The sequence below is a fragment of the Cyclopterus lumpus genome, chromosome 6 (assembly GCF_009769545.1).
Source record: "Cyclopterus lumpus isolate fCycLum1 chromosome 6, fCycLum1.pri, whole genome shotgun sequence".
NCBI classification, from domain to species: Eukaryota; Metazoa; Chordata; class Actinopteri; order Perciformes; family Cyclopteridae; genus Cyclopterus; species Cyclopterus lumpus.
Window position 1 is genome coordinate 6,555,445 of NC_046971.1, and position 26,434 is coordinate 6,581,878.

The window sequence follows — 26,434 nt, forward strand, 5'->3', positions numbered from 1 at the left end:
GTTTTTCATGAACGTTTTTATTGGGAAAAAATGAACCCGGGATACCAATATTACAAAAAGGCAGTTGTATTTTCTAAATAAGGAAGATACATACCATAAAAGTTTAACTTAAATCTTCCCTTAAAAAAATGTAAGGCAGCTCCACAATGCTTGGTGACTCGCTGTTGGAATAAATAACATTAACTATTTATTACACATCCAAAGCGTTAATAACACTGGTGTTGTCTATTGAAATGTAGATTGAGTACAATTACCAACAGAAAACATGGACTGTGTTGGACTGAAGAGCCCGGAGATTGAGACACGACTTGTCACACACTTCACTCAAACAGCGCACTTTCTAATATATATATCTGCCATAATACTTGTGGTTTTTTTCTGTATGTCTGTGGTGTCCTGATACCAAGTCCCTGGTGGTGTTTCTCTACTTGCTAGACTGGTGCTGCAGACATGTGGCTCTGATTAGAAGATCATTTAACCTCTCTCTGTCACCGTGCCCAGAGTCAGTAGACTGATTGAATTCGCAGAGGGCTTTAGTTGGTACAAAAATGTTTATAATGCAGTCTAGCAATTATTTCTCTTGCCAGTTCCAGTAGACGTGTGTTTATGTGTGTGTGTGTGTGTGTGTGTGTGTGTGTGTGGCTTGTTTATACCCAGCTCCTCACAGTTCATGATCACTTTGGCTGATGGTGTGCCCCCACATCTGTGGCATAAGTTACAAAAGCTTTAATTCAGTACATTTGAGGGGAAACTGCCTCATTTTCTTAACTGGAGGGGAAAATAGGCACAGAAGTAGGCCTCCGGGGACCTTTAATACCCCTTTGCAAAGGCACTATCAAAGGAAACACAACTGCACAGAGCCAGGTTCATCAATCATTTTCCATAAGTTGCATTAATGGCTGTAACAATATATTTATTTTTTTGATTCACATTTCCTTTAACTGAGATATCCAAACGGATTTTTCAAGGCTTTACACTCTGGACACAGCCACAAGACATTTTCAAAAATACCCCAAAACCGGCTCCAGATGTTGAGTAATCAGCAGAATCATCAGTCACAGCCTGAAAAAGTCTACTTTGCAAATTGATGGAGAGACAATTTCCATGTGTGCGTGCGTGCCTCCCAACACAGTAGCCCCGAAGCCACTTGCAATTCCTCCTTAAGGCAATAAAACATATATCATCTCCCTCCGTAGTATAGTCCAGGTCTTAGACTTTCCATTGTCCATAAATGTGTCAAGTTATATAAAACATTTTCAGAAGGACGTGCCTTTTTTTGGGGGGGGGGGGGGGATAAACAGTCCTGTCAGAATAAAGTTATAAATTACAATATATAAACTCACTCCTCGAGTGTTATTACCGATATGCGAGCACCAAAAGTCAAATCGTGTTCATTTAAAAAAACAAAAACAAAAATTGCAATAAAATGAGCTCACGGTTGAATAGCTGTAATTTGGGAGTTTGTTCAGGAGGAAAGTTAAAAAAAAAAAAAAAGAAGAGGAAGAAAAAAACAAACAAACACGTATTTGATGAGCAATGAGTCGCGGTCCGCCCCGCCCCTCGCAGGGTCATAATTGGACGCTCATTCCTCCAGTCACGCTGCGACTCACTGCGACTCACTCAGCTCCATCACATCCTTGACCGCGGACAAAGTCCTCCTGCTTTAAAAAAAAAAGAAGAAGATTATTTACACAGACTGCAGATTCACCAAAAGCTCTCGGACACCTTTTTTTTTTTGTCTTCTTCTTCTTCTCCCACTCTCTTTTTCCATTCAATGGGTCCATGCGCAGCGCTGCTCGGCTGTGTGGTCGCAGTTCTCCTCGGCCAAGGTAAGTTACCTTTCTGGAGACACGTCATTATAAGATCATCCACAAAAACAAAAAAAAAAGCGAGCTATGGGATGTATGTATCTGGGGTGTGTTGTGAGGCAACTTTTCTTCTTTTTTTTTTCTCGCATGCATTCGTGATGGTATTCAGAGTGAGAATGGATAGTGATAATAGACAAAGAGTGAGGTGATGCATTTGGCACTGGACTAGTTGGGGCATGTGATGAAAGCAACTGCTCACAAAAGGTGGCTGCTTCAAAGTGTTCCATGGGTTGCATTCAGGGGAAGTTGGGTTGATATTTCCTCACATTATTTCCTCACATAAAATGCTACCATATTGCTGGAGAAGTTTTTTTTCCTTCTCCCCCCTCCTATATGTACAATGTAGTTAATGATATTGAGTGTTGTATAAAGTCACCTCTTACTCTTTGCCTTGTTTAGGACAATATCCAAATGCTGAAATGTGATTTGAAAATGCCATGTAAAAAAAAAGAAAAAGGGAACTGGGTCTTTTAACGCTTTCGTTCATTGCATATTATTAATACTGTAGAATATTTGTAATGTGATAAAAGAAGATGCCGCATGACAGGAAGAGTGTGAACTTAAAAAGGAAGTTTCATATAACCAAGAGGTCTCCCCCGGCCCTGTGTTCTGTACTTGCTGCCCTGCAAGTCAAAGGCCAAGTGCCCTGGTATGCTGTGATGTCAGAACCACCAAGTGTCTCACCAGGACACGGTGGTCTGGACAGAGGAGTGTGATTTATACACGTCCAAAAACTCCCGGTTCCCTGGTCACACATGGGGCAACTTTCACAGTCGGCAGAGACACTTTTCCCCAAAGCGGCCTTCTTCGTAGGGGGTCGTGTCACGGGTCGGTTTGGAGTGAATCCATTCAGCTATGAGCTCGATCGGTTACATAACCAAAACAAAATGTAACAGCCATGGACAGATAGGTAGATGGAGTGTTTTTACGTCACCGAGATTGCCATAAACCCGTAAATAGAAGCCTCCTCGATTGCAGCCTGTGAAAGAGATGCTGTTGTGATGTCTGAGCCAGAGGAGGGGGGGGGGGGGGGGGGGGGGGGGTGCGGAGCCTCAGTGGGCTCATTAAGTCTTGTTTACATGAGGCGTCTAGACGCACTCGAGCCATGAGCCGCTGTGCCAGAACGGCCCTCACAACGCAGCATCCAAGATGGAAATCAGCCCTCTCCAGACAGACAATGCGTCACGGAGACGGGGGGAACCGTGGCGGACTGCGTCTGGGCCGGAGAGCCTGGTTTGCCTCTTTTTGATAAAACACAGTTCTTAAGGCACTTCTGCTCTCTCAATTCAGGTTTGAGAGCAGCAGACAGTGGTGGCGTCGGGACGACTCTGTGATAACTTGTGGGTTGGAGTTGGTTATCAGCAGAGGGCTACTGTGGGGAGAGAAACTCCGGGACAGAGCGAGTGAGACCAACTGTCATTCAAAACTATTCAATAAATGCCTTTGTGTGAGGCATTAATGGCACTCAGTACACATTTATATCCATATTAATATACTTTTGTTGAGCTAAATGGTTTATTTTAGTCTCATTGGGACAGACTGGTGTTACTTTGCCAACCGACAGAGGCCTTTAGCATTCAGAGACAGAGAGAGAGACAGAGAGAGAGAGAGAGAGAAAGAGAGAGGGAGGGAAGGCCCATTTGGTAGGCCCTTGAGAAAAGCTTTTAAAATGCAATCTCATTTCATCCAGCTGCTACAAGGTTTATTGGCCAGAGGATTCTGGGATGTGCCAGACTTCCAAACGTCAGTAGTGAGTCAGCTAATGTGTCTGCCTAGTAATAACCCCTCTATCCATATTCACTCCTTTCTGCCAGCGTAATCATCCATTGTGTTGCAGCAATGGTCACACTGTTTTAAGTCTGTGCTTTGTTTTCCTGTAGCCTCTGCTGGAGAGATGACCCTACACAGTCTTCGTCATTGTTATATATTTCCCTTACTTCGTTCCAGTCTGCAGAACTGGGCTTATAGAAGCCTGCAAACTCTTGAGAGAAACTGAGGGTTTCATTGCAATGCTTACATTGTGTTGTTACAATCAATGCAGAATACATTTTTGATGATGACTATTCCTGCTTGCGCTTTGTCTTTGATTTACTGCTGACAATAAAATTCCTCCTGCCCCTCTGGGAGAAAGCAGCAAATCTATAAAACCGAGAACCGCTATTCCAGACACTTGTCCTCCCAACGTAATTTAACTTATTATCTGAATTTGTTGACTCTTGCCAGACTGTGAGCGTCAGACGCTGTGTCTCAAACAGATGGATTTGTTCAGTGCATTTCACAATCATCACTATTTCCAATAATTCAGAGCATTCAGTCACTAACTCATAACACCTCGTAGTCTATTACAATGGATCGATGAATTTATTTGTTAATAACAATTTGGCACACTTGTCCAGGTTTGAGCCGAAGGCAAAACAAAAAGTCCAAGGAGCGATCTGCCAAAGCTATTTCACGTTTTGGCACATCACGCAAACCACAGGCAGATGAATGTACTTGATGTGATTGGGACGTTCGGTTGTTTACAGGTTTGAGGCATTCCTCACTCTTTAATCCAGATGGATAAACAGCCAGATCACCACAGAGTTGGTTTTGCTCCAGCAAAAAAAAAAAAAGAAGTAAAAAGCCTTTCTTGAATCTGCAACAACATATCCATCATTCATTGTCTTTGGCAACAAAAAAGAGGCCTAAAGGCTACTTAAACTGGCAAAACAGATTTTGAATTTAGTTGTTCCATCTTTTGGAGGATGCTAGGCAACTTGCCATATAGGAATGGTAATATCCTTTTTTTGTTTGGGTTAGATCTCCAAATTTCATCATTATAACTGTCGTTAAGAAGCATGATTGAAAGAAAATGTGTTTGTCAAAGAAAAAATGCCTAAAGGGGCAACGTGTAAGGTATGGCTAGAATTTTACTTCAGAGTCTGGGTGGTCCGGGGTCAGACCCCCATTGCTGAGGTTTCCACTGGCTGAATTTTACTAACTTACCAATTGAACTGCTAACTAAAGGTCCGTCCGTCTCCCTACCGGAAGTGTGGAGTACAAAACAACTTTGTGAACTCTGCCATTTTGAATTTAATCAATCTACGGTGACACAACGTAGTGACTCAAGGCCATCTTGCCGTGTTAACTGGAGACTTTCAGACGACTATTCCGTAAATTACAAACCCAGATGGGTATTTAAAGCTGATTCAAGTAAAATGTCAGGCTTTACGTGAACACCTTCATATTCTGTTTGTATTTCCAACAGCTGCCGTCGTTATAAGAGCAACCACGACGCTGAGGACCACCGGTTAACACCGTTAGCTGACACCCACTGATTTCCTTTGGGGGTCATTAGGTCGCTCAAGTTAGAGAAACTAACGTTATATATCTCAATAACGCTACAGCGAGTTGATTGAGTGAATTTATTCGACGACTTTAGCCCGCTGACGTTAGCTGCGCTAGCTAAGCAGTGGTAACCTAGCTACATGTACTCATTTCTCCATGTTAGGCTAATGTTAGCTGCTGAGAACTTCACCTAGACATCATTGTCAAAAGTAATCTGACAGAAAATTGTACACTTCTTAAAACAGCTTGCATTCAAACACATTTTAGGGCGATGTCACTGCAGTAACGTCGACTTGTAACGGGGCTGGTTAGCATGCTTAAAACAATAGTGATTTTACATACATACATACATACATACAAACTGTGGGGAGGCCAGGGATCGAACCTGCTACCTTGTGGTTACGGGACATTTCAGTAGATATCTCTGTAATACATGCACGTCTTTGACATAACGCCACTGTAACCTCTTTGTCCTCTATTGATAATCTTCATTGAATGTTTCAAACATAAATTCTGGCCATATCTTACGCATTCTTTCGTGTCACAAAACGATGCTTACGACTATGCCATTTGATATATTTTGCTTGGTCGTGAGCATCTCGAAGGGCACGAAACAAGTCCTAAAGCGTGCGTGTTGACCACCTTGTGAGTTCGCAGGCCAGTGAGATGCAGCAGCGCTCCATCTGGAGTCCTATTTCCTGCTGTGATTATGTCGGATATGAAAACGCCCCCCCGCCCTCCCCCGACAGTGAGCAGTGAATTAATGCAACGTGAACAAATCAACCACCTGTTCACACAAACACACCTTGTGCTTGTTTTGATTAATAGGAGCTGGTCAGATCTCCATAGAGGACTGCTGTAAAGATGGCCAGAAGCGTGGCAATGACAACGAAGATTGTACGTCCCTCCCCCTCATCTCTGAGTCAATCACGTGCAGGTGAGCATGCGCTTTCTGCTATTTTCCTGTCAAACATCGCACATCTATACACCGTGAGTTAAAGGGTGTTGGTAAGGTGACTTGCCTGGGGCCCAAGTCAATAATTGCTGCACACTGGGTCACAATCGTACATTTCTTTCCTGCGCCACAGAAGCTCCCGCAGTATTGGCACCAAGGGATTTGGTGTATGGGATGTCTGCAGGCCCTTAAAAGAGATCGCTTTCCCGTACTGCCGTAAATCTCCAGGCACATTATTCACTTCACGTGAGAGCAGGAAACACTAATAGTGATGGGGTAATAACAAGTCTGCTGGTAACCTTAGAGGGTGTGCTGCCACAGGTTCAGGGTCCCATAAGCCACGGAGATCTGCTGCTGATGGCAAACACATTTACCGTAGCCACCCGAGTGATCCCAAATGTGTCTAAATTATAGTGTTTGGGGAAGAGAGGAAAAGGGCAAAGGTTTGTGGGGTAGCAGGGTGGAAAAGGGGCGAAGGGGGGTCAAAACCCAGGAAATACCTTAGAGGTGAAACGTGACATAGAGGAAGGATAGAGAGAGGCAATAACAGGAAATCTGAACGATTACTTCAGACACCAAAGGAAAAAAAAAGTCCGAAAGAAAAAGGACTGGGGAGAAAAGAGAAAAGAAAAACAGGAGGGCGACTGTGCCCTTAAAAGGTTCTGCAGAAGAGGTGTGTGCCTTGAAGTGAATTTGAGATTGACAGTAGTTTATTTGGAAAGAGGTTTCTGGTAAGAGTTGATAAAAAAAAAAAAAAAGGCTGGTTGGAAATGAGCGAGGAGCGCTGAGGGGGACGCGTTTTATGCTTTCTGTCTCATAAAGTCCAGACCAGACAGGAACACCCGCCCAGAACAGATTGGACTGCAAAGACAGAAAATGTTAGACAACACAAAGAAATCTGATCTGACAAAAACATTAAGTCACTGATATTTTGATATTATGTTATCACTGATTTCTCAGGAAATAGAGATCTTAGTCACCCAGTTACCGGGGAACTTTTTCTCCATTCTCACAGGACTGGTGGTTTGTTTCAGTGATATTATAATAAGATTCATCCTTTCAAAGACAACAATCCCAACATGTGGAGGTGGACAAATGTTCATATCGGGAAAGTTTAATTCCAGTGACGTCGGCGTTGCAAAACACAATAAATGTCCAAGTGTCCTCCTTGGAATCCACGCAGGACTTGCTCAACCCACTCATCCACATATTTTTAGTTTGACAACGCTGAGATCCCCATCAGGCTTGCCTCCAGGCTGATTTTAATGAGCCACGCTTTAAGGCATCGCACCGAGCAGATTATAAATGCACCACCTGTGTTTTGTGTGTTTTTCTTCTTCTTGCCGACAGGATAGTGCAGGAGCAGTGCTGTGTAACAGTGCTCGAGGATAACATGTGCACCACCGGTATCAACATGGCCAAAGACCAAGGACTCTGCGATTCCTTATTCACCAACACCTGCGAGACCAAGACTACAAAGGTGTGTTTGTATTTGCGCACACACACACGTTTATATGTATGTGTGTCTTTCTTATTGAATAGAAAAAAAAGAAGAAAGAAAATGGAATGAAATCACAATGTGCCTCCCAAAAAAAAAAATCTCCCGACACTCAATCAACTTACAGTACATCCCACTGCCGGACAGCCAGATTGGAGGCAAATGATTAATGAGAGCGATGATGTGCGTTTGTGTGTGTGTGTGTGTGTGTGTGTGTGTGTGTGTGTGTGTGTGTGTGCGAGTGTTCTGTGAGCAGGATGAGGCATGTCACTCGAGGGAGGAATGGAGCTTGTTGCTGTCAGATAGATTATAAATTCAACTACGTCTCTAGAATCTTCTGCAGGCTCACGTCCAAGCACTGTTCAGCCTTTTTACGTTTTTAGTCCTTCAACCCAGCCCTCAGAGACTTTCACGATGCACTTCAAATCAACATGCCACGGAAAGATAAACGCTTGGCAAAATGTACCAAGTTGGGGCATTTTCTTAAAAAGATGAGATAATTGTCAGTGGGACAGCTTGTCTTCTTTTGATCGACTGCTACGTGTCTCATTCTTAAATGTGCACTAAGCTGAATAAGAATAAAGATATTAGTCGGAGATGGTTTCACCTTCTCTGAACAGGGTAAAATATTGGTCAAGTCACTACGTTCATGTACATTTGCTGTCCAGTTTCAAAAGGTTTCGTTACATCGTGAAACACAAAATTAAAATCAGTTCCCACCTAAAAACAAACCTCAGTTTTTCTGTAACATTAGGACAATAACTGAGAAAGAATATTTTTGAACCATGCAAATGCTGAGAATGCTGAAAGTTATATATGTGCAATACCTATGGAGCTAACAAGAGGTTGAAGTACGAATCCTGCTATGTCGGAGGCATGACCCGCCCTACTCGGCCTCTGATTGGATAGTACTTGTTGTCTTTGTTGGTTGGATTGGTTATAGGCGTAGGCAGAGTAGAATTCTCAGCCAGGAGATGCTTAGCTTAGCTTAGCATAACGTCTGGAAAGAGAGGGAAGCAGCATCTTAAAAGTGTACTAAATCATTACGTGTTTTTTGCCTACAGAGACTGAAGTGTAAAAACGTTACTTTTGCTTATGTATGCATGACTATATCTTCACGGGGTAAAACCTCCTGAAATCAATATAACATAATGTGACCATCATCTATTAAATTTCGATAGTTTAAAACATTTAGCGGATGCTGAACTCGTCTTTAAGCTTCTACGTGGGCTTCCACCTCCCAAACAGAATGAGTTCTTCATGTGGAAAGGATAGCAGCAGCAGGGTATCAAGGGCCAATACCAGAGGGGACTGTGTTGTGCAATACAGACGTAGCAAGTTTGGGCAAACAGTCTTCTCAGTCTTCCTCCTGAGTTAAGAGAGAGCACTGTTCCCGGTAATTAATTAATTAAATGAATAAATAAAAATAAAATGAAACACGCCGTAAACAAGGTGCGTTGCTTTCGTTACCTTTTGGACAGAGGCAGGTTAGCACGAAGCTAAGCTATCCGTCTGCAAGCTTGATGCTAAATGCATCAAGCTGCTCACCTCACTCTTGTCAAGGAAGCCAAAAGAAAATACATTTCTCAAAGTGTCCAAGAATTTCCCCAACGGTGAGCTCGGGTCAACGCGTGCTATGACGCAAATTCTAATAACTCAGATATTGGCCACGGAAAAAACAAACTGGCACGTGTCCTATTACCGCCTCTACATACAGCCGATACTCTCGTTGCCCAAAGTGAAGCACAACACACACACACATCCCTTCACACCCTCTGCACCTGACAAACATTACCAGGCCGCCATAATGATTGATTGAGCGTGCTTAAGCCGGAGGGGATGATGTCATCTCATCACTGTCTTTCTGTCCGTCTCCGCGGCTTTCCATCTGTCTGTCTGAAGCCAGTCACTTGGCATGTCTTCTCAATCAGCCTCCTTTTTCTCATCTGTCAGGTTGATTGAGTGCTTGGCCGGCTGTCTGAATCCCCCCCCACCACCCCCTCATTCGTCAGTGTAAAGCCCTGTTTTGTCTACAACATCCTACAGTCTCTCTTTTCTTGCCGGCAGTTCTGGTTTCACTTCCCTGGTGCATTAGAGAGCTGAGTAGGAGGATAATCGTGTCTTTCCTCTTCCTTAAGTCTGCATTATGCACCAAAGCTTATGCGATTGTCTTCTTCTTCTCCGCGTTCTGTAGATGTGCTGCGACTGTTGTCTTCTGGGGAAGGCGACGCAGGCGGGGGATCTACCCTGTGACCACAACCTGTCGGTGGGCTACCAGTGCAGCCTGGTGTCCCGGGCCTGCTGCGTGGATGGAGCCCCTGACAACCAGACCACATCCACACCAAAAACTGAATGTGGTCATACGAAATCAAGCATGAAGTAGATCTGATATATAATTGTTTTGCAGCAAAGCAGGCAACTTATATTAGTTGAGGAAAAACAGGAAGCAACATGGGAAAACCTGTGTACCAAAAAATATAATATATGAAAATATTGGAGGATGGGCATAAGAATTAAGAAAATGTAAGGCGCCCGCTGGTAAATAAACCCACACTGCCCCCTGTTGGATGTGGAGATAAACACCGATTAGAGATTTAGTGGGTTGCTCATGACCACTCCAGCAAAAATACCAACGATTTTCCAGCACCAACTTATCAGTTGTGAGAGTTTTTGAGTTTTTCCACTGATTAACAAACAAAACAGTATATTTGAAGATGTCCCCTTGGTTTACAGGACATTTTTTTCCTTCTCTATTTTTTATTGACATTTTAATCCTAAATTGCAAAAAATGTGTTCATGGTTTAGTGGATACGTTGTTAAGACGTAAGACATATAAACATCTTTTGTTTTCCCTCATGCAGTACCAAACAAGGAGGAAACCTCTGACAATGGAGATAATTCCATATTAAGTGACCAGTGCAACGGTAAGGTCAAAGGTCAAATACGTCGAAAAACAAGCCTTTCTACAGCTCACTGATCAACACGTTTGTGCTTCTTTTATAGGGAAATGTGCTCATGACTGTGTGGCCAATGACACTTGTAGCTGCTTCAAAGGCTACAAACTCAAGCCAGACGGAGAGAGCTGTGAGGGTAGGCGGCGCTCCTCCCCCCTCTTTCAATTTGAATGTTTCCGTGACGAAGGAAATCGGAGCACAGAGAATGTTTTCGTCTTGTGATAACAACCGTTGGAAGACAAAACCTTCTGCTTTTCAAACACTCTCAGATATCAACGAGTGTTTGTTGGGCGCCAGCAACTGTCGCGTAGGAGAGCGTTGCATCAACACAGAGGCTATTTCCGTTGCCAGAGAGAGGTCAGCTGTGGGACCGGCTATGAACTCACCGACTGACAACAACTGCAAAGGTCGGGGCACTCGGTCGGCCTTCTGTTACCGTGTGTCTGAGTGTCACGTTTGTCCTTTCAAGGCTTTGTCAGTGTGTTCAATGGCAATTTTGCTGCGATTTTCTCCATCCAGACATTGACGAGTGTGAGACTGGCATCCACAACTGTGGCCCAGAGTTCGAGTGCTCAAACAGCCAGGGGTCGTTCCGCTGTCTCCCTAATGTCAAGTGTGGACCCGGCTTTATCCAGGATGCCCTCGGCCACTGCATTGGTAAGCGCCGCGCGCCCACGACTGCAGGAGAATATATTACGTGTTTATTTTAGGTGACGACCGGTGATGAAATGTGGCAGGATAACATAGGTAAGCTGGAAGGATAAGGGCCCGGTAAATCCTGCAGGACTAAGTTGGGGAAGTGTGAGCAGGTGGTGTGAGAGGAACGGGGGGCGGGCGGGGCTGGATCTGTAATGACAGGGATAGTGTTAGTATGACACGGAGCATTTAAAGATCTTTTGTCGTCAGTTATATTACATACGAACGGACCAGGGCGATGTCTTCATGATTTAATAATGTCCTCTTTGTGTCTGTGCGTCGTCAGATATCAACGAATGCGTCAGCCAGACGGGCCCCTGCCCACGCGGGCAGCTCTGCCTCAACACAGTCGGCTCCTACATGTGCCAGAGGAACTCCGTCAACTGCGGTCGGGGATACCACCTCAATGAAGGAAGCACGCGCTGCATCGGTACGCCGGGAACAAACTCCCCATTCCTAGATAACAAAGCATCGCACTAACCTGTCCCGAGGTGCATATCATTGGTGTTTCCCTGTTGTTTGCATTCCCCCTCCTCCCTCCACAGATATTGATGAGTGTAAGAGCACCGAAAGAGTCTGTGCAGGCCATGGTTGTGTCAACCTGATCGGCTCCTACCGCTGCGAGTGTGAGGCCGGCTACAACTTCAACAGCATGAGTCGTACTTGTGAGGGTGAGCAGCTGCTCCATCTCGCTCGATGTTGTAACATGAGGAGTTAAATCCAAGTGCATCCTCTGCACGAATAAAAATAAACAACCAAATAAACATGAAAAACATACATGTCGAACTTGAACGTCTGTCAGTGCTGGTCAAAGTGTGTATCAGAGAACTTTTCGTCATCATTTAAGCTTCTTACTGTGGCGTATTTTGATTTTGTGTTTTAGATATTAATGAATGCAGGCACTTCCCTGGCCGCCTGTGTGCTCACAAGTGCGAAAACAATCGGGGATCCTACGAGTGTAGCTGCACCACCGGCTTCAAGCTCGCCCTCGATGACAGGAATTGTGACGGTGAGACAAATAACTAAAATCGGGGAGAATTGCAACTCTTTGCAGCGTATCCAGTCGAGCTTACGCAACAATGCAAGGTGAACCGTTCGTGTAGCTGCGTATTGAAATGGGCGTGTTGAGGATGCACCTCTCTGCAGGTGCATGGTTGTCGTGTATTACGAGGATAGAGTTCACAATGCGCTGTAATAATCTTTTTCTCTGCACAGATCTGAACGAGTGCGAGAGCAACCCGTGCAGTCAAGAGTGTGCCAACGTGTACGGCTCCTACCAGTGTTACTGTCGCCGCGGCTACCAGCTCAGCGATATAGACGGCATGACTTGTGAAGGTAAAACAGATACTTTGAAAAAACACGGGAACATTTTGAAAACAAAAACAACAAAAAAACGTGAAGGTAATGCGTATTCAGTAAGGTTGTTCGCTAATATGGTAATAATAATAATAATAATGGTCTTTTTAAAAGGTAGAGTCGACATTGAGTTAACATGAAGAGTCGGCCTGTGTGTGAGAATACAAAAAAAATCTAAATGCATTATATTTTAAATGTACTGTTTGACTTATGTTTATCGTTTAGATATCGATGAGTGTGCCCTGCCCACTGGAGGTCATATTTGCTCCTACCGCTGTCACAACACCCCGGGCAGCTTCCACTGTTCCTGCCCCGTCAGCGGCTACACCTTGTCCTCCAACGGACGCAGCTGCCAGGGTAAACTACCCAACACATGCACGTCAATTTATTGTAGTTATTTTTGTGTGTGTGTGTTTTGAAAATCGTTCTTTTTGCTCCCAGATATTGATGAATGCGTGACAGGAACACACACCTGCACCGTGAATCAGAGCTGCTTTAATGTGCAGGGAGAATTCAGATGCTTGTCCTTCGACTGTCCAAACAACTACCGGCGTGTTGGAGAGACGTGAGTATCCGTGTACACACACACTGTTGCGGGGGGAACACATTTGTCAACAGAAACAAACCTCCAACACGTCCTCTGTGCTCATGGAATTTTTGAGAATAAAAAAAAAAAAAGACAAAAATAATCACTCGAGGAGCGAGGTCCATGTTCCTCGTGGTCCAGTTTGATTGATAATCCCACCCGAGAGCTCCCGAGTGCCACAATATACCACGTCAACTCTCTCATACTGACCCCCTATTCATATTGTATTCAAGTCTGCATGTCCAGTGTGCTCCACGCTGGAATGACTTCAGGACAGATATACACGGCTGTAGCATGTTCTCTTGTTTTTGTGAGACTGAATGCATCAGGATGCTCTCTCATTGGCTCAGTTCCAGTGGAGGCTGCGTCTGACCTCTTTTTGCATGATCCCCACCGAGGGCACCATGACCGGCCTGTGAAGTGTTACGCTGCAGAGACTGATGTTCCTCCCACTGCATGCCGTGCACGGCACATTTTTATTTACACCTGGTCTCTCTCTCTCTCTCTCTCTCCTTCTCTCTGTGCCTTGTTCGTTCTGTCTGGTCCTGCCCTGCTCCCCCCCATCCCCCTCCCCCCTTCTCTCTCTGCAGTCGATGCGAACGCTTGCCTTGCAATGAGTCTCTCGAGTGCCTGACTCTGCCCCTGAGAATAACCTACTACTACCTCACCTTCCCCACCAACATCCCCGTCTTCACCAACATCTTCCGCATGGGCCCCGCCCACAGCGTGGCCGGCGATGACATCCAGATTGTCATCACCGCTGGCAACGGGGGCGCTTTCTTCAAGACGGAGCGGGTGCCCAGCGGCGGCGTGATGTCGGTGCAAAGCTCATCGACGCGCCGCAGGACTTTTGAGCTGTCCCTGGAGCTGAGGCTGCGTCGCTACGGCACGCTCAGCACGTACCTGGCCAGAGTGCTGGTGTTCGTTACCAAGGAGGAGCCCAGAGTACTTTATAATTCCCTACTAGAATAAACACAGGGGGGGGGGGGGGGGGGGGGCTTACGCACGAGTTACTGCACTCTTAAAGAAGAGGATGTGTCATTTTAAAAGGCGGAGAAAACAGATTAAGTTCACCCGCAACACAAAAACGCATGTGAGATGACATGCACGGTATAGTGTTGATGCAGTGCAACTTTATGTGGCATGCTGCAGCGATGTAATCGAGATGACTATACAAATATATATATATACACACCACGATGTCCGATTAATGATCAATATAAGACAACTCAAGATCGTCATTCATTGATTTAATAGGTTTCGGCCTGTCTAAAAGCAAAGACCAAAGTAGTACATATTCTTAAAAAATAGTTTTGATATTTTTGGCACTAAATGAGAAGAATGATACCCAGGTGGCCAACTCCGTTTCTGAAAAGTGAAATGTGGAAATGCCCCTAAAATTGCATTCTTTCTCAAAAAGCCATCCGGGGGGGGGGGGGGGGGGGGGGGGCGTCTGATTGTATAGAAGTCTATGAGAAAATGATCCTACTTTTCACCTGATTTATTACCCCGGTGCATTGTAAACAAGAGTTTATGGTCTCAATCGCTAGTTTCAAGTCTTCCTCAATACAGCGAAGATGTTGATTTTGTAAATTATGGTCCCATTTAAAATAGATGATGAGCAGGATACGCTTTAGGGCGTGGATAGCTTGTAATTTAGAAGGCGTTGTCTGGTCTGGAAATTGTCCGTGTTTTAACCTTTTTTCACGATGTTAATCGTAACATTTCGGTCGTCTACAAATGTGAGCGTTTCACTTGCAGCTCGACCCTCATCGTGTCACTTCCGGTTGTGCCTGTCAATCATCCAGCATTTTCTATTTTCACTGCTTTTAAATTAGCACAAACATGACTGTTCGACACATTAAAATGGCACATCCATTTTTTTTAAGGGTGGATATGAAAGCAAAACAAGATAGAAGCACAGTGTGATAGTATATTATGTAGCAGTTTACATAATCAACTTTATAACACTAGATTTAAGGAGCATCATTCTGCATTATGAATAAGAACTGATTCTTTCTTCTTAGAGGTAAGGCATTGCGATAGCCTCTAGGTGGCGTTCTAGGTCAGGGTAAATCATTAAATGGTAACCACCCAAGTCTGCCTTTAACTCGGTGTAATTTGATGATGGTTGCATGATAAAGTCTGACATTTTGCAGTATTTTATGGTTTATGTGTTGGATGAACAGTTTTCTATTAAAATTTGAATAGAAATAACACATGTTCAAGTCAAATCCAGTTCTTGATAATGGTGCATTGTGGGCTTTAATCAAATACAGCAAAGGGAGCAGCTGGAATGTGAGGCCAAATCACAGATGTAGACAATGTGACTTCCTCACATAGTTTTATATTACTATTATTCCAGCATCTTCAGTGAAGAGGAAATCCATTGATGCATGCACATCTCTAGTAATGCATACATTTAAAGTGAAGCCATTCATAATGTATCCATGCACACGGTATTTTAATACTAACGCTATGAAACAACAGATTTTATGAACACAATTATTAGTCATAATTGTCTCCCGATGAGTTTAAAGCCTTCCCGCATCAGCGACGTTTGTAGACACAGAAGCGACATGTCTGTATTTCAAGTCAAATTTCCCATCGATAAGTCAAACCCGTCACTTATATGAGCATATATGTCAAACTTCACTATTTATTAAGTCCATAAAGTAATTCCTCACCTCCAAATTCCTATCAAAAATGAGCGAGGCTCTTTCTCCTTTTAATGTTACCTTTGCACCGCAGATATGTCTTTCTGCGGCAGTTACTTTTCATGCACATCTCTTTAGCTCCCATTACATGTTAGCCTTAATGTGAAATGCACAGATTTCCACTGCATACTGCGGGTGTAAACCCCAAAGCAGACAGATAATCCAAATGAAGGCCTGAGTAAGTGACACGCGATGGGATGCAGGGGCAAAGGAGAGGGAATGTGCACCAGCAGGAGCGAGTATTAATAGTTTTGACATGCTGTGAGGCTGCTGCCCGAGGGCCTGCGGCTTATAATAACTGTAAATTCAGATGTCGTAGGTTCCTCCTGTCCTGAGCTGTCAGGCCAGTAAGGATGCACTTGGTCCCTAGTGGGGATATCCTAAAATAAGAATATAGTGGTGCACAGAAGGTTTTTTCCTCCCCTTTGACATTGAGTTATGGGGCTCTGGGCTCTGGCCGGTGGTCCTGAACAATTTGTGGTACAGCGACATCACCGCGCACCGAATGAATGATGCCCTGCACTGTTTGTGTTGGGTCGTTATCAATGTGCCGACTATAAATAATAATTACCCCAGAAAATAAAAAAGGGCCAACGCTTGACCAGAGGACTTTAATCCAAACAGTCTGTTTTTCTTTCTGGTTCTGAAAATATTGGTTTATTTTTTTCTCCTGGCTGGACCACGTGACGCATGGAAGGGGGGAGATGAAATGAAGAAGACGTACATTTGTGCACACATACACACACACACACACACACACACACACACACACACACACACACACATTTGCATGCACAAAAGGCACACATGCACAATTAAACATACACACCCATGAAGGTATTTTGGGTGCAGAGATATACATGTATTAACACACACATGGCGCTGTAATTAGCTCCACTTGCTGCCCTTGCTTTGGGCTGTTTCACCCTGGGTCATTATCTTCTCGTAAATTTACTCTCTACCCCAACAGAGCTTTCACCTTGTCCTCTAGAGCCCTGCTCGGGTCTTTCTGCAGCTCAGGCCGCAGTATTTTTAAAACTAGGAGAACATTTTGTGGGTTTGGCGCGGCCAAAGCAAAACTTGGACCCACCCGCTAATTGCTAATTACAAGCCCCTACCCAGCGGTGGTGGCTTGACTTTTTGTCAGGGGCTTCTCTCCTCACTCCGTGGAAGGAGCCAAGCAACCCAAGCCGGGCCTGGGCTTTGAGCTGCAGCCTATAGGTCCCCCCCGAGGAGCGCCAGAGATCCACGGCCCATGACTCACAATGCGGCTATATAGCTGCCATGCACATTAACTGGACTTATACATGGCAACTTGGCTGTTTTCATAACCCGATATAACCATGTAGTGGACTTGTCTTCATTGTGAAAACCCAGTTTAAAAGTTAACATCTTAGGATGTCGAAGTTGAGGCTTTTATTTAGTTCTTTAGCTCATTGTTTCAAAAGACAAACTCTTGATTTATGAGGTTGTTAGAGCCTTAGAAGCCTCTCTCAAAGTCTTATGTAGCAGACAGGTAGTGAATAGGGATACTTCAGGTGGCGTTAGCCGTAGGAGCCAGCAGAGGCCCTCCATGCCCTTCCGACCTGTCACTGATTAGTCTGTGGAATAAACAAAGCCCTAAATAATAGGATGAGAGCTGCCCTGGGGGAGAGGCTGGGGAGTTGTCTAGTCATGTTTGCTCACAATTTAGGAGTCTTTTAGAACACTCCCTTGCCCAATAAATCCTCCTCAAGAGATTATCTGATGCGAAGACGGGGATGCCTCAGCAAATCCAAATATTTTTCCTGAGCAGGTTGTGGATCGTTCTCTGTGGGTTGTAGCAATTCATTTCCCACACAGCTTGAAATAATGCATCAGAAAAGCATCAATGGTCTCCACAAGCTGCAAAATGTCGGCTTTCGGCATGAACTTTGGTTTATTGTTTGATTTATTATTCTTCCAAACCACATAGATGTCGACTGCTATATCCAGCATCCCTGCTGTCTTGTTCAGATATTGTTTGCGTAGCGGCCATTGGAGTTGTCCCACTGAGTTCTTGATTACGCAGTGGGCCGCCCCCTAAGGATGCCCTGTTATTGTGAGCTTTGGGAAAACCAAAAGGCGGTTGACTCTGAAGTCTTTCTATAGACATTACCTAAAGGTCGGAGTCCATGTGTGTGCGTTTTCTTTTTCTTCAATGTCTGTTCCCTCCTTTAGAGTGGCGAGGCTTCAACGCTCTGACACCATTCGCTGTATAAAGTCCTGTCAGCCCAATGACGTCGCCTGTGTCCTGGACCCCATGCACTCAGTGTCCCACACCTTCATCTCCTTGCCCACCTTCAGAGAGTTCACAATGCCAGAGGGTAGGTACAGGGCAACCTTTTGATGTGCATACTTCTGATGGACATTTTTTGGAGTGATCCAGAGGGGCGAACGTGCAGCATATGCTTTTTCAGGGTTAGGGTTTAGGGTTTTTGCTAAGAGTTAGATGGGATGATTCCACTCTCATATTTGTAGGGGAAACAGCGAGTCTGCTCTGTCCAAAGGTAATGCAACCTGCAGTACCAGCAGCTCTAGTTTAGTAGTTAATACAAAGTATGAATTGTGTGTATTATTGAGCTTTTTTTCACTTTTGGACATGCTAGCTGTTTCCAGCCGTTATGCTAAGCTAAGCAACCAGAGGGCTCTAGGTTCATGATAACTGTAAGAGTATCTCGTTCATCTCTTAAAAGTATTTACAAGAAAACAAAATGAATGTATTTCCCAAAGTGTTGACCTACCACGCTTCAAAATGACTATAGAATATATTCTACTTTTTCAACAACACAAAGACCCATAAGTGACACTTCATTTTTTGTTCCAGGACGTCCTTTTGAAAATCTTTGGAAACAATGAATTTGAAGACAGCATGATAACTCTTGGTTTTATTTTTTTGGTGCGTGTCAATGTGGTCCACAGTCTTTTTCTCTCTCTTTAGCTCCACTTTTATCTCCCATAATCTCTGAGCTCCCATCAAATGCATTTCCCTGCTGCTGTTAGAATCCATGCGACTACCTCTGACCCCCAAATTAGTTATTCCATGATGTTCTGCGTGCAGTCCTGGCTTGGCTGTAAGTGCCATGCTGGTTGGATATGAGTAACCACGGTAATCACTCGCAGACAGTGACAACTCACAAGCATCCATTGGCTGACATGCAATGCATGTTTCAGACACACTCATGCTCAACGTCACGGGGAGTTAAGCTCTTGTCATTTCTCATAAGCTGGGAGTTGGGGTGTAAAGGACTTGAGGCCCTTCAGCCCCGACAACAGCACTGAAAAACCTCAACCTTCCCGTGACCCTCTCAGTGTACGATAAACACAGACGTTTCCATCTCTGATTTTATTGTCTTTCACTTGGAAAGAAAAAAAAAGAAAGAAAGAAAGAAAGAAAGAAAAGTACGAGTTGGCACCGCCGAGCCGGTGCAATCCCAGTGTGATTACGAGGGTTTAGGCTCCCGAAAAGCTTTTTGTGTCTAATTGTTATCTTCCAACAGAGATTGTTTTCCTGAGAACCACAGTGCCGGCGTACGGGTCCTATCACTTAGGCAGTTACGACGTCAAGTTTGACATACTGGAGGGCAACGTGGAGAACGCCTTCGACATCCTCAAGCGGGTAGAGAACGGAATGTATGTGGGTGAGTACAGTGGGCTTTTTTACCTCGTTTTGTGTATCGGGAAGTCGGAACGCATCGAAAAATCGGCTCAAACATTTTTGACAAACAGCAGCTTTAACATTCAGCCTGTACCGACGATTTCGTTTGTCTATTTTTGGCACAAATCAAACTCACATGTTGCACATTGAGAATACACAGAGTGCAGAAAACCTCCCATTAGGACCCCCTCCCACTCCCCCCACCCCCTCCGTCTGGAGGCCTCGACGTAAGCACATCTGACGCAGTCCGTTACGGTCACTGCAATGTTGTGGCATCGCATGGCTGTCATCATCTTCACGGGGGCTCTCGGTGTCTGTGTGTTTTCGGAGAGTTGTCCTCCGAGTGGGCTCTTCGAGACAGACGAAGGCCTGTTTCCGTCTCGCCAAATATTTGGCATCAATTTCCACAGTCTTGTGGTTTAACAAAGTACTATTTCATTCACTTATCGACGGCCACGCTGATCCCAAAGCAGGTCATTACTTTCCACGATAAGTTACCGGGGTCTGAATGTACTGGAAAAGTCGTTGCACGAATCTTTACTTGTGCCGTCACATGCACGTGTGACAAGCAGGTCATTATAACTACCTGTTCAGCCAACGCCAGCATGCCAAAAGAGCCTCAAGTAGGAGCAGCAGATACCATCACCAGTGGGGTGGACCGACCGCATGTTTTGGGGAGAAGCCATTCCCATGTTTGGGGCGGGATCGTGGGCGTATGTCAGTGTTCCTCTCTTGTACAGCGAGATGTGCGCTTATCAAAAGCATCCACATTCACACACACACAAACATAATGAGGGCAAAAACGTTTAGAACCGGCAATAATTCACATAAGTCACCGTCGGAGCAGTTATAATTAAATTGTACTTGTCTTATAATGGCATGTTGTCGTTGGAATGCGCAGTGATGTGATTTCTGCATGAGCGATAAGCCTCATTTTGTAATGTAACGTCTACTGTGTGTGTTTGTGTGTGTGTGTGTGTGTAGAGGATTTGGAGAGAAATTCCCCGTTTATGGTGGCGCTCATTTGCAAGGGCAAGTATGTATGCGTGTTTGCGAGGGAGGCGGGGAGAATTAAACTGCAGAGAGAGAGAGAGACAGAGAGGGAGGGAGAGAGAGAGAGAGAGAGAGAGACTATGTGCTGAAGTAATCCCGGGCGCTTTGCTTCATGTGGTTGAATGTATTGTTCCATTTCCCCACGCTTAGGCCTCCGTGTCTCGCCGAGCATTAGAGCACTTAAACCGACGACCACATGAAAGGCCTGTTTGTGAGGAGCCACTGCTCTCCCAAACCCGTCGGACGCTCACTGGAGGCGGCTCTTGCATGTTAGCACCAGTTGCCCGTCACGTATCCAAATTGAGTGGTCTCTGATCACTTTGGCCACGGTGCGGATGAAGGCCCCTCTTGGTTTCATTTTGTGGCCTGCGCTGCTGTTGCTTTGGCCCACAGACGCCGCTGTTGGGCAACCATTTGTACGAGGCTCGCTGACGTGTCGCTTAAGGAAGCTTAGTTCCCAGTGTCTCCAGCGTCATCCAGCAGTGGTGTTACAGCTTGCTGGGATGTGAAGAGTGGCAGACATTGAGGCGCGCAAACTAACTTTGGCAAATTGTTTTTGGCCAACTCGGAATCCGTTGCCAACTTGAAAGGGTAATTCTTGGTTGGCTCTTTTAAAACCAGTCGACTGCATGTAGTGTTTGCATATGTGCATACGCACGTGAATATATAGAGGCAGAAAGCACACCAAATGTTGAAAGAATTGCACCGATCTTTCTGAGCTCATGGTCATCCATCACTGGCTTTCACAGCACTGTCACATCTGGAAGACAACCCTGACAGCCTTTACGCATCTGGGCAAACACAACAGGCCCTCGGGCGCTCGGAAAAAACATGATCAGAACCAATCACACACTTACAGATTGCCATGACGACCACAGAAGCAACAGCAGCAACAGCAGCAACAGCAGCAACAGCGGCCGGCCACACACAACCCCTGCAGGTATATGCAGAAGTGGAAGTGATATAAATCATCCTCACAACAGAGCCACCATGCACAGATTTGGAAACACAAACAGTGGAGGAATGCATAACTGTCATCCATTTTTGATGAGGGGACAGGCTGTTTGAATAGGGTTGATAAAGGGATGATTGACTTTGGCAGTTAGCAGGTGCACGGTCCTCCACTGGCTTTCGTCTCAGCTGGAAGCACGAGCCGAGTTTATGACCTCTGATAAAATGCTGGTGGTCCCATTGATTTATTACCTCTCAGTGACATACATCATTGTGGGGATCAATATTGCCTTTGACCACTCCCATTGAGGGCATCAAAGGCTAGTGTCGCTTATTTTCATCTTGCTAAGCATGCATTGATTATTGCAGTTTGGCTTTCGCCGCTACTTAGCAAAGTAGTTGTGGAAATTACCTACTATTATTATTATTTATTAATTTTAATAATTTATACGGGGGAAACCATGGGACAACCCGCAAATAAGTGTATGAATCAAATGTAAAAAAATACTGTAAAATCAGTAGAAAAATGTGGAATCACGCAGTCGGCATGTTCAGTAATCCCTTATGAATGGGTCCAAATGACTCTTCTTCATGAGTAATCATTTGTCATGGAAGGATTCTGCTGCACCATTAATCACCGCTGTCTATCTTTGTGAGCAGGAAAAACTGATTAATGTCATATTTGTGTTTGGACGGCAACAGATAATATAGTACCTTCCCTTCATGAATCACAGCCTTCCTCTCGAGAAGCTGGTAGTCTAAGAGGTCGCGGCTAAATTCCTTTCATTTTTGAAATGCAGGTGGAAATGTGCCTTTGCGGTTCATACCCCAGAGAATAAATGCCTTTTTGCACTACCGTTGGCCCAGGAACGGCAGCCGGAGAGGCGGCCAGGAAGATGAATGGAAGGGGTAGTGGACAGTTTGTCTCCGCGCAGGTAGCCATGGTCGTCAGCGCCGGCCTTCCACAGTGGCTGGTGGAATGTGAGCCCGCTGTGTGAGACACATGTCGAGGACGGCGGTGGCGGGCGACCTGCTCCGTTTGAGGAGGCTGTCATTTGGATGAGCCACTAGAGCGCGCCAAGCCCATGAGGAATCCTGGTCTGCCCCGCCACAGATTAGTACAGCTAATCAAAACCGGGTCTTCTCCACTCGACAACCCCCGCAGTCAAACACACGGCTGCCCCCCCCACGGGTGGTCCCTCCACCGCCAGCGTGCCGATGAAGAGATAGCAATGCAGATATGTCACGCTCAAAAATATAGCGGTACGTACACATTGGAGCACATATTGCTTGCGATAAAACTGTCGTAATAATTTACGCGATACACTTATCTCCCTTGGGGTGGTGATAAAATGTACACTCGCCATCACTCTTTGCGGTCTGGCACTGTGATTTTAGGATTTGACTTTGTTTAGGTAATGAATAATGGATCCATGAATCCATAGCAAAGTACTCAAACAGCTTATCGAGATCCCGTGCACTTTCTTCCATTTATAATGTAGATGGAGAGCATAATATAAAATCTGGATTTAAAATGCAAACAAAGCGGGTTTTCGTATCCTTTCCATTCAGTCTACATTGTCAAGTCTATTTTCTGCTCCTTAGTTACGGGTCTCAGCTTTGAAAGGTCACGTGTAATATAGTGCAATGGTTGTGGTAAAGATAATGGTGCATGTTATGTCATCTCAGCTGCAACTGGCCCACAACTGCTCAAAAACAGAAAGTCCAAGAAAAGAACCAACCGATTCCCCCACGGCTTCTTCTCAATGATGTCACTAACCAGCTTGCGACACAGTACAACAATGACCCGCGGGGCCATTTGAGAGATCTGATATTACGACTCGCTGTTAATTGACCTTCAAATATCAAGCCACATGTACTGGCCTTTCAGGGCTCCCACGCCCTCTTTGGAGTGGTCAGAGTTGTGTTTGGACAGCCTGACCAGACTGGCCGTCCTTGCACCAGTGACCAGGATGTAAGCAGATCAGGCCCCCAAGGGCCTGTGCACTCCGCACAGTCGGTTGTGTTGTCAATTATATTTTTGTATTATATTTCAGCCGTGCTGACGGGTTATCACAACTGAAATTGGTTGTTTTGCTAATGGGGGGGTAACAAGGGAGCTAGTGAGCAATGTCTTTGGCACGTCTCCTCGCTTTTTTTGGGAGAAAAAGTTCCGGGCAGTAAAATAAGAATGAACAAACAAGAATCTAATGTGTTTATGTTTATGCCAACAGTGCTCCGCTGTACCTCAGCGATATGGTTTGATTAAAAAAACAAAAACATCACAGTTATATAGCCATAATGATGCTGAAGAATGCCTTTCAGTACCCTCTTTGCATACTGGAACTTTGCACACCATACTGGATACTCTCCAATGGTTTCACTGCAGTGAGCATGCATAGCGCCACAACCAGTGTGTCATTATACAATACTGTGGTGAGGCCAATGCATATTTTTCATTTGTCTCTGGTGTTAAACCCGTTCATTTGGGATTTTGTCATACACGTCCTCGGCGAGTTGTAGAAACCAGAAAACCAAGAAATTGTACTGTTTACATGTAACCCTTCAATATAGCGGCGCTCGTGGCCATGAAGGATGACAAATGCCTCCTGGCATTGGCTTCACTTTGTTTTGTGGCAGTGTCTCTGCTACCATTATGCATTCTTTAAGGCTATTTTCTACTTAGGGGGCTACTTTATGGTGTGGCGGAATGTTTTTGGAGAGCGGACAGATTGTACAGCTGTTTGTTTGATGGTGGCTTTTCATGTCACCTTTGCACCCTGCGGCGGATACCTCAGTGAGATGGAAAGATACCACAAACCTCTCCGGCACTACAACTGGATCTCCTGCTCGGGAACTTCAGGCCTCGGATTACGTGACCTTGCAAACCCAGTCACAGTGCAAAAATGTAAACTGTAGGACTTTGAAAACCTCGCTGTGTTTATTTATATGAATCTCAGGTGGTAGCCAATCGAAGCCAACCTGTGTTGCGGCTACTGGCTTTTTGCCTTACAGGCCGGATGCAATGTTCACCATGAGTATGCAGTTGTGGTTTCACCTCAGGTTCATTGTGAGTATGTTGAGGCACCAGCTGTTAGCTGCTTTCCCCTCATTTAGGATACCGCTGTGCTTTTGATGGGAAGCTCACGGAAACAAAGAGTCATCATGGACGTAATTAACTTTTTCTCGCCCTCAAGGCTGTGTGCGAAAAGTTAAACAAAAGGGCTCGAAGTTGTATGAAACATCTTTGGACAATTAAAGTGTTGCCACAAATCACTGCAGTAACCGTGATACATTTTACATGTTAACATACATTTCCTGGTTCGTTTTCACGCCCCGATAGCAAGATTTCAAAATTTGAAGTGAGGAAACCTAAACTGTGAGTTTTCGGTTGAGTTTGGAAGGAATTTGGGGATTTTGAGGAGCTGTTGGACTTTAGACCAGGAATTGTTGAACCGTCTGCATTTACTAATGAGACCACAAACAAATTAAAAAAACAAACAAACACATTCCACATATTGCACTATTTAGATACCCTAAATTCATTTTCAGTTAGTGTCTGTATTTGTCGGTGTTTATTCATGCGGTAAGATTATTTGACTTCCTTTTGTTGGAATTGTTTTTATTTTCGTGTGGAAAACTTGTTGATCGAAGTTGACCCTGAATATGGAGTGTTAAGCCCTCGTTAGATATCAGCCACACTTACTGCAATTAAAAGAAAGCCTTAATGTGGATTTAATTCCGTCTGTCTTTGCGGGGGTCCATATTGGGCTCATAATATCTTCATCGTGTGCTCGCCTTTTGTCTGAAAAACAATGTTCAGGCTCAAAATAATGTAATGAAATCTCTTTTTACAATGTCAGTTATTCTCTTAATGTTGTGGTTAAAGCAAAGATTTGCTCTTTCTGGTGACGGTGAGGCTTTGGAAACAATGAAATCTCAGTCCCCTAGTGTCTAATGTCACCACGCAACAGAGTCCCAAAACACCAAAACAAGGGGGCAAGCCTGCATGTCGAAGTGGGCCCCATTCCACACTCCTCCATGTGCTTATCGCTGGAATCGGTTGTGTGCACACAGATCCGACTTGGAGAGGGACGAGAGAGCAAAATAAAGTGACAGAGAGAGACAGAGAGAGAAAGAGAGACAGAAGCTCAAGCTCTTATTGCTCGCCCCTTCCAGAGTTAAAGATGGATTCCCGGAGGAATGCCTCCATGGCTGTATCGCGTGACTGCGACTGCTCCCCTCCATCAAACACATGGGACTCATTTACCCTTGTGGGCCACAGTGATGGTGCCACAAACCCCCCCCCCCCCCCCAGGAAGGGAAGAGAGGGGAGGAAGAGAAGGAGAGGAGAATGAGTGGGTGTGGGGTGGGGGGGGGTCTGCCGTCGTACTGTGCCAGAGTCCAAAAGGACGCAGCGGATGGCGCAAAATGGATCATCATCCGTGGCGAAACGAGCGAATGGGTTTTTACTGCTTTGTTACAAGCGCCACGGAAAAGAGCCTCCTAATTCAGACCGATTGAGGCGGCGAATCTGTCGTCATTTTTGATCCATGTCGAGTTAAACCGATGAGTCATCGTACCAAAAGCGTCACTGACTCACTCGCGAACGAGAGAGGAAATGAGACAAAGGCCGAGGATGGTCGAAGGTGCGATAGGAGGACAGTGTGGTGATTGTGCTGCCCGACTGCACTCTGGCGATGGCTGTTGTTCAAACAGCCCAGAGCTGAAATGTCACCAGCCCTCTGCGGAGAAAAGGCCTGCTGACAGCCTGTATAAACACTGGCATTTTTCCCC

General features: G+C 45.0%; 1 protein-coding gene across 1 annotated transcript in view; it reads left to right on the forward strand.

The window, feature by feature from the left end:
• Window positions 1–1,605: 1,605 nt before the first annotated feature.
• Window positions 1,606–26,434, forward strand: part of fbln1 (fibulin 1) — a 27,460-nt gene continuing 2,631 nt past the window's right edge. Inside the window, 18 exon segments of the mRNA XM_034535198.1 lie at window positions 1,606–1,829; window positions 6,024–6,132; window positions 7,501–7,630; window positions 9,843–10,002; window positions 10,510–10,572; window positions 10,652–10,738; window positions 10,872–10,937; window positions 10,940–10,992; window positions 10,994–11,009; window positions 11,122–11,259; window positions 11,585–11,728; window positions 11,844–11,969; window positions 12,182–12,307; window positions 12,514–12,633; window positions 12,880–13,011; window positions 13,096–13,219; window positions 18,157–18,302; window positions 19,476–19,616. Coding sequence (XP_034391089.1) covers window positions 1,775–1,829; window positions 6,024–6,132; window positions 7,501–7,630; window positions 9,843–10,002; window positions 10,510–10,572; window positions 10,652–10,738; window positions 10,872–10,937; window positions 10,940–10,992; window positions 10,994–11,009; window positions 11,122–11,259; window positions 11,585–11,728; window positions 11,844–11,969; window positions 12,182–12,307; window positions 12,514–12,633; window positions 12,880–13,011; window positions 13,096–13,219; window positions 18,157–18,302; window positions 19,476–19,616 — 1,936 coding nt within the window. The 5' untranslated portion in view covers window positions 1,606–1,774.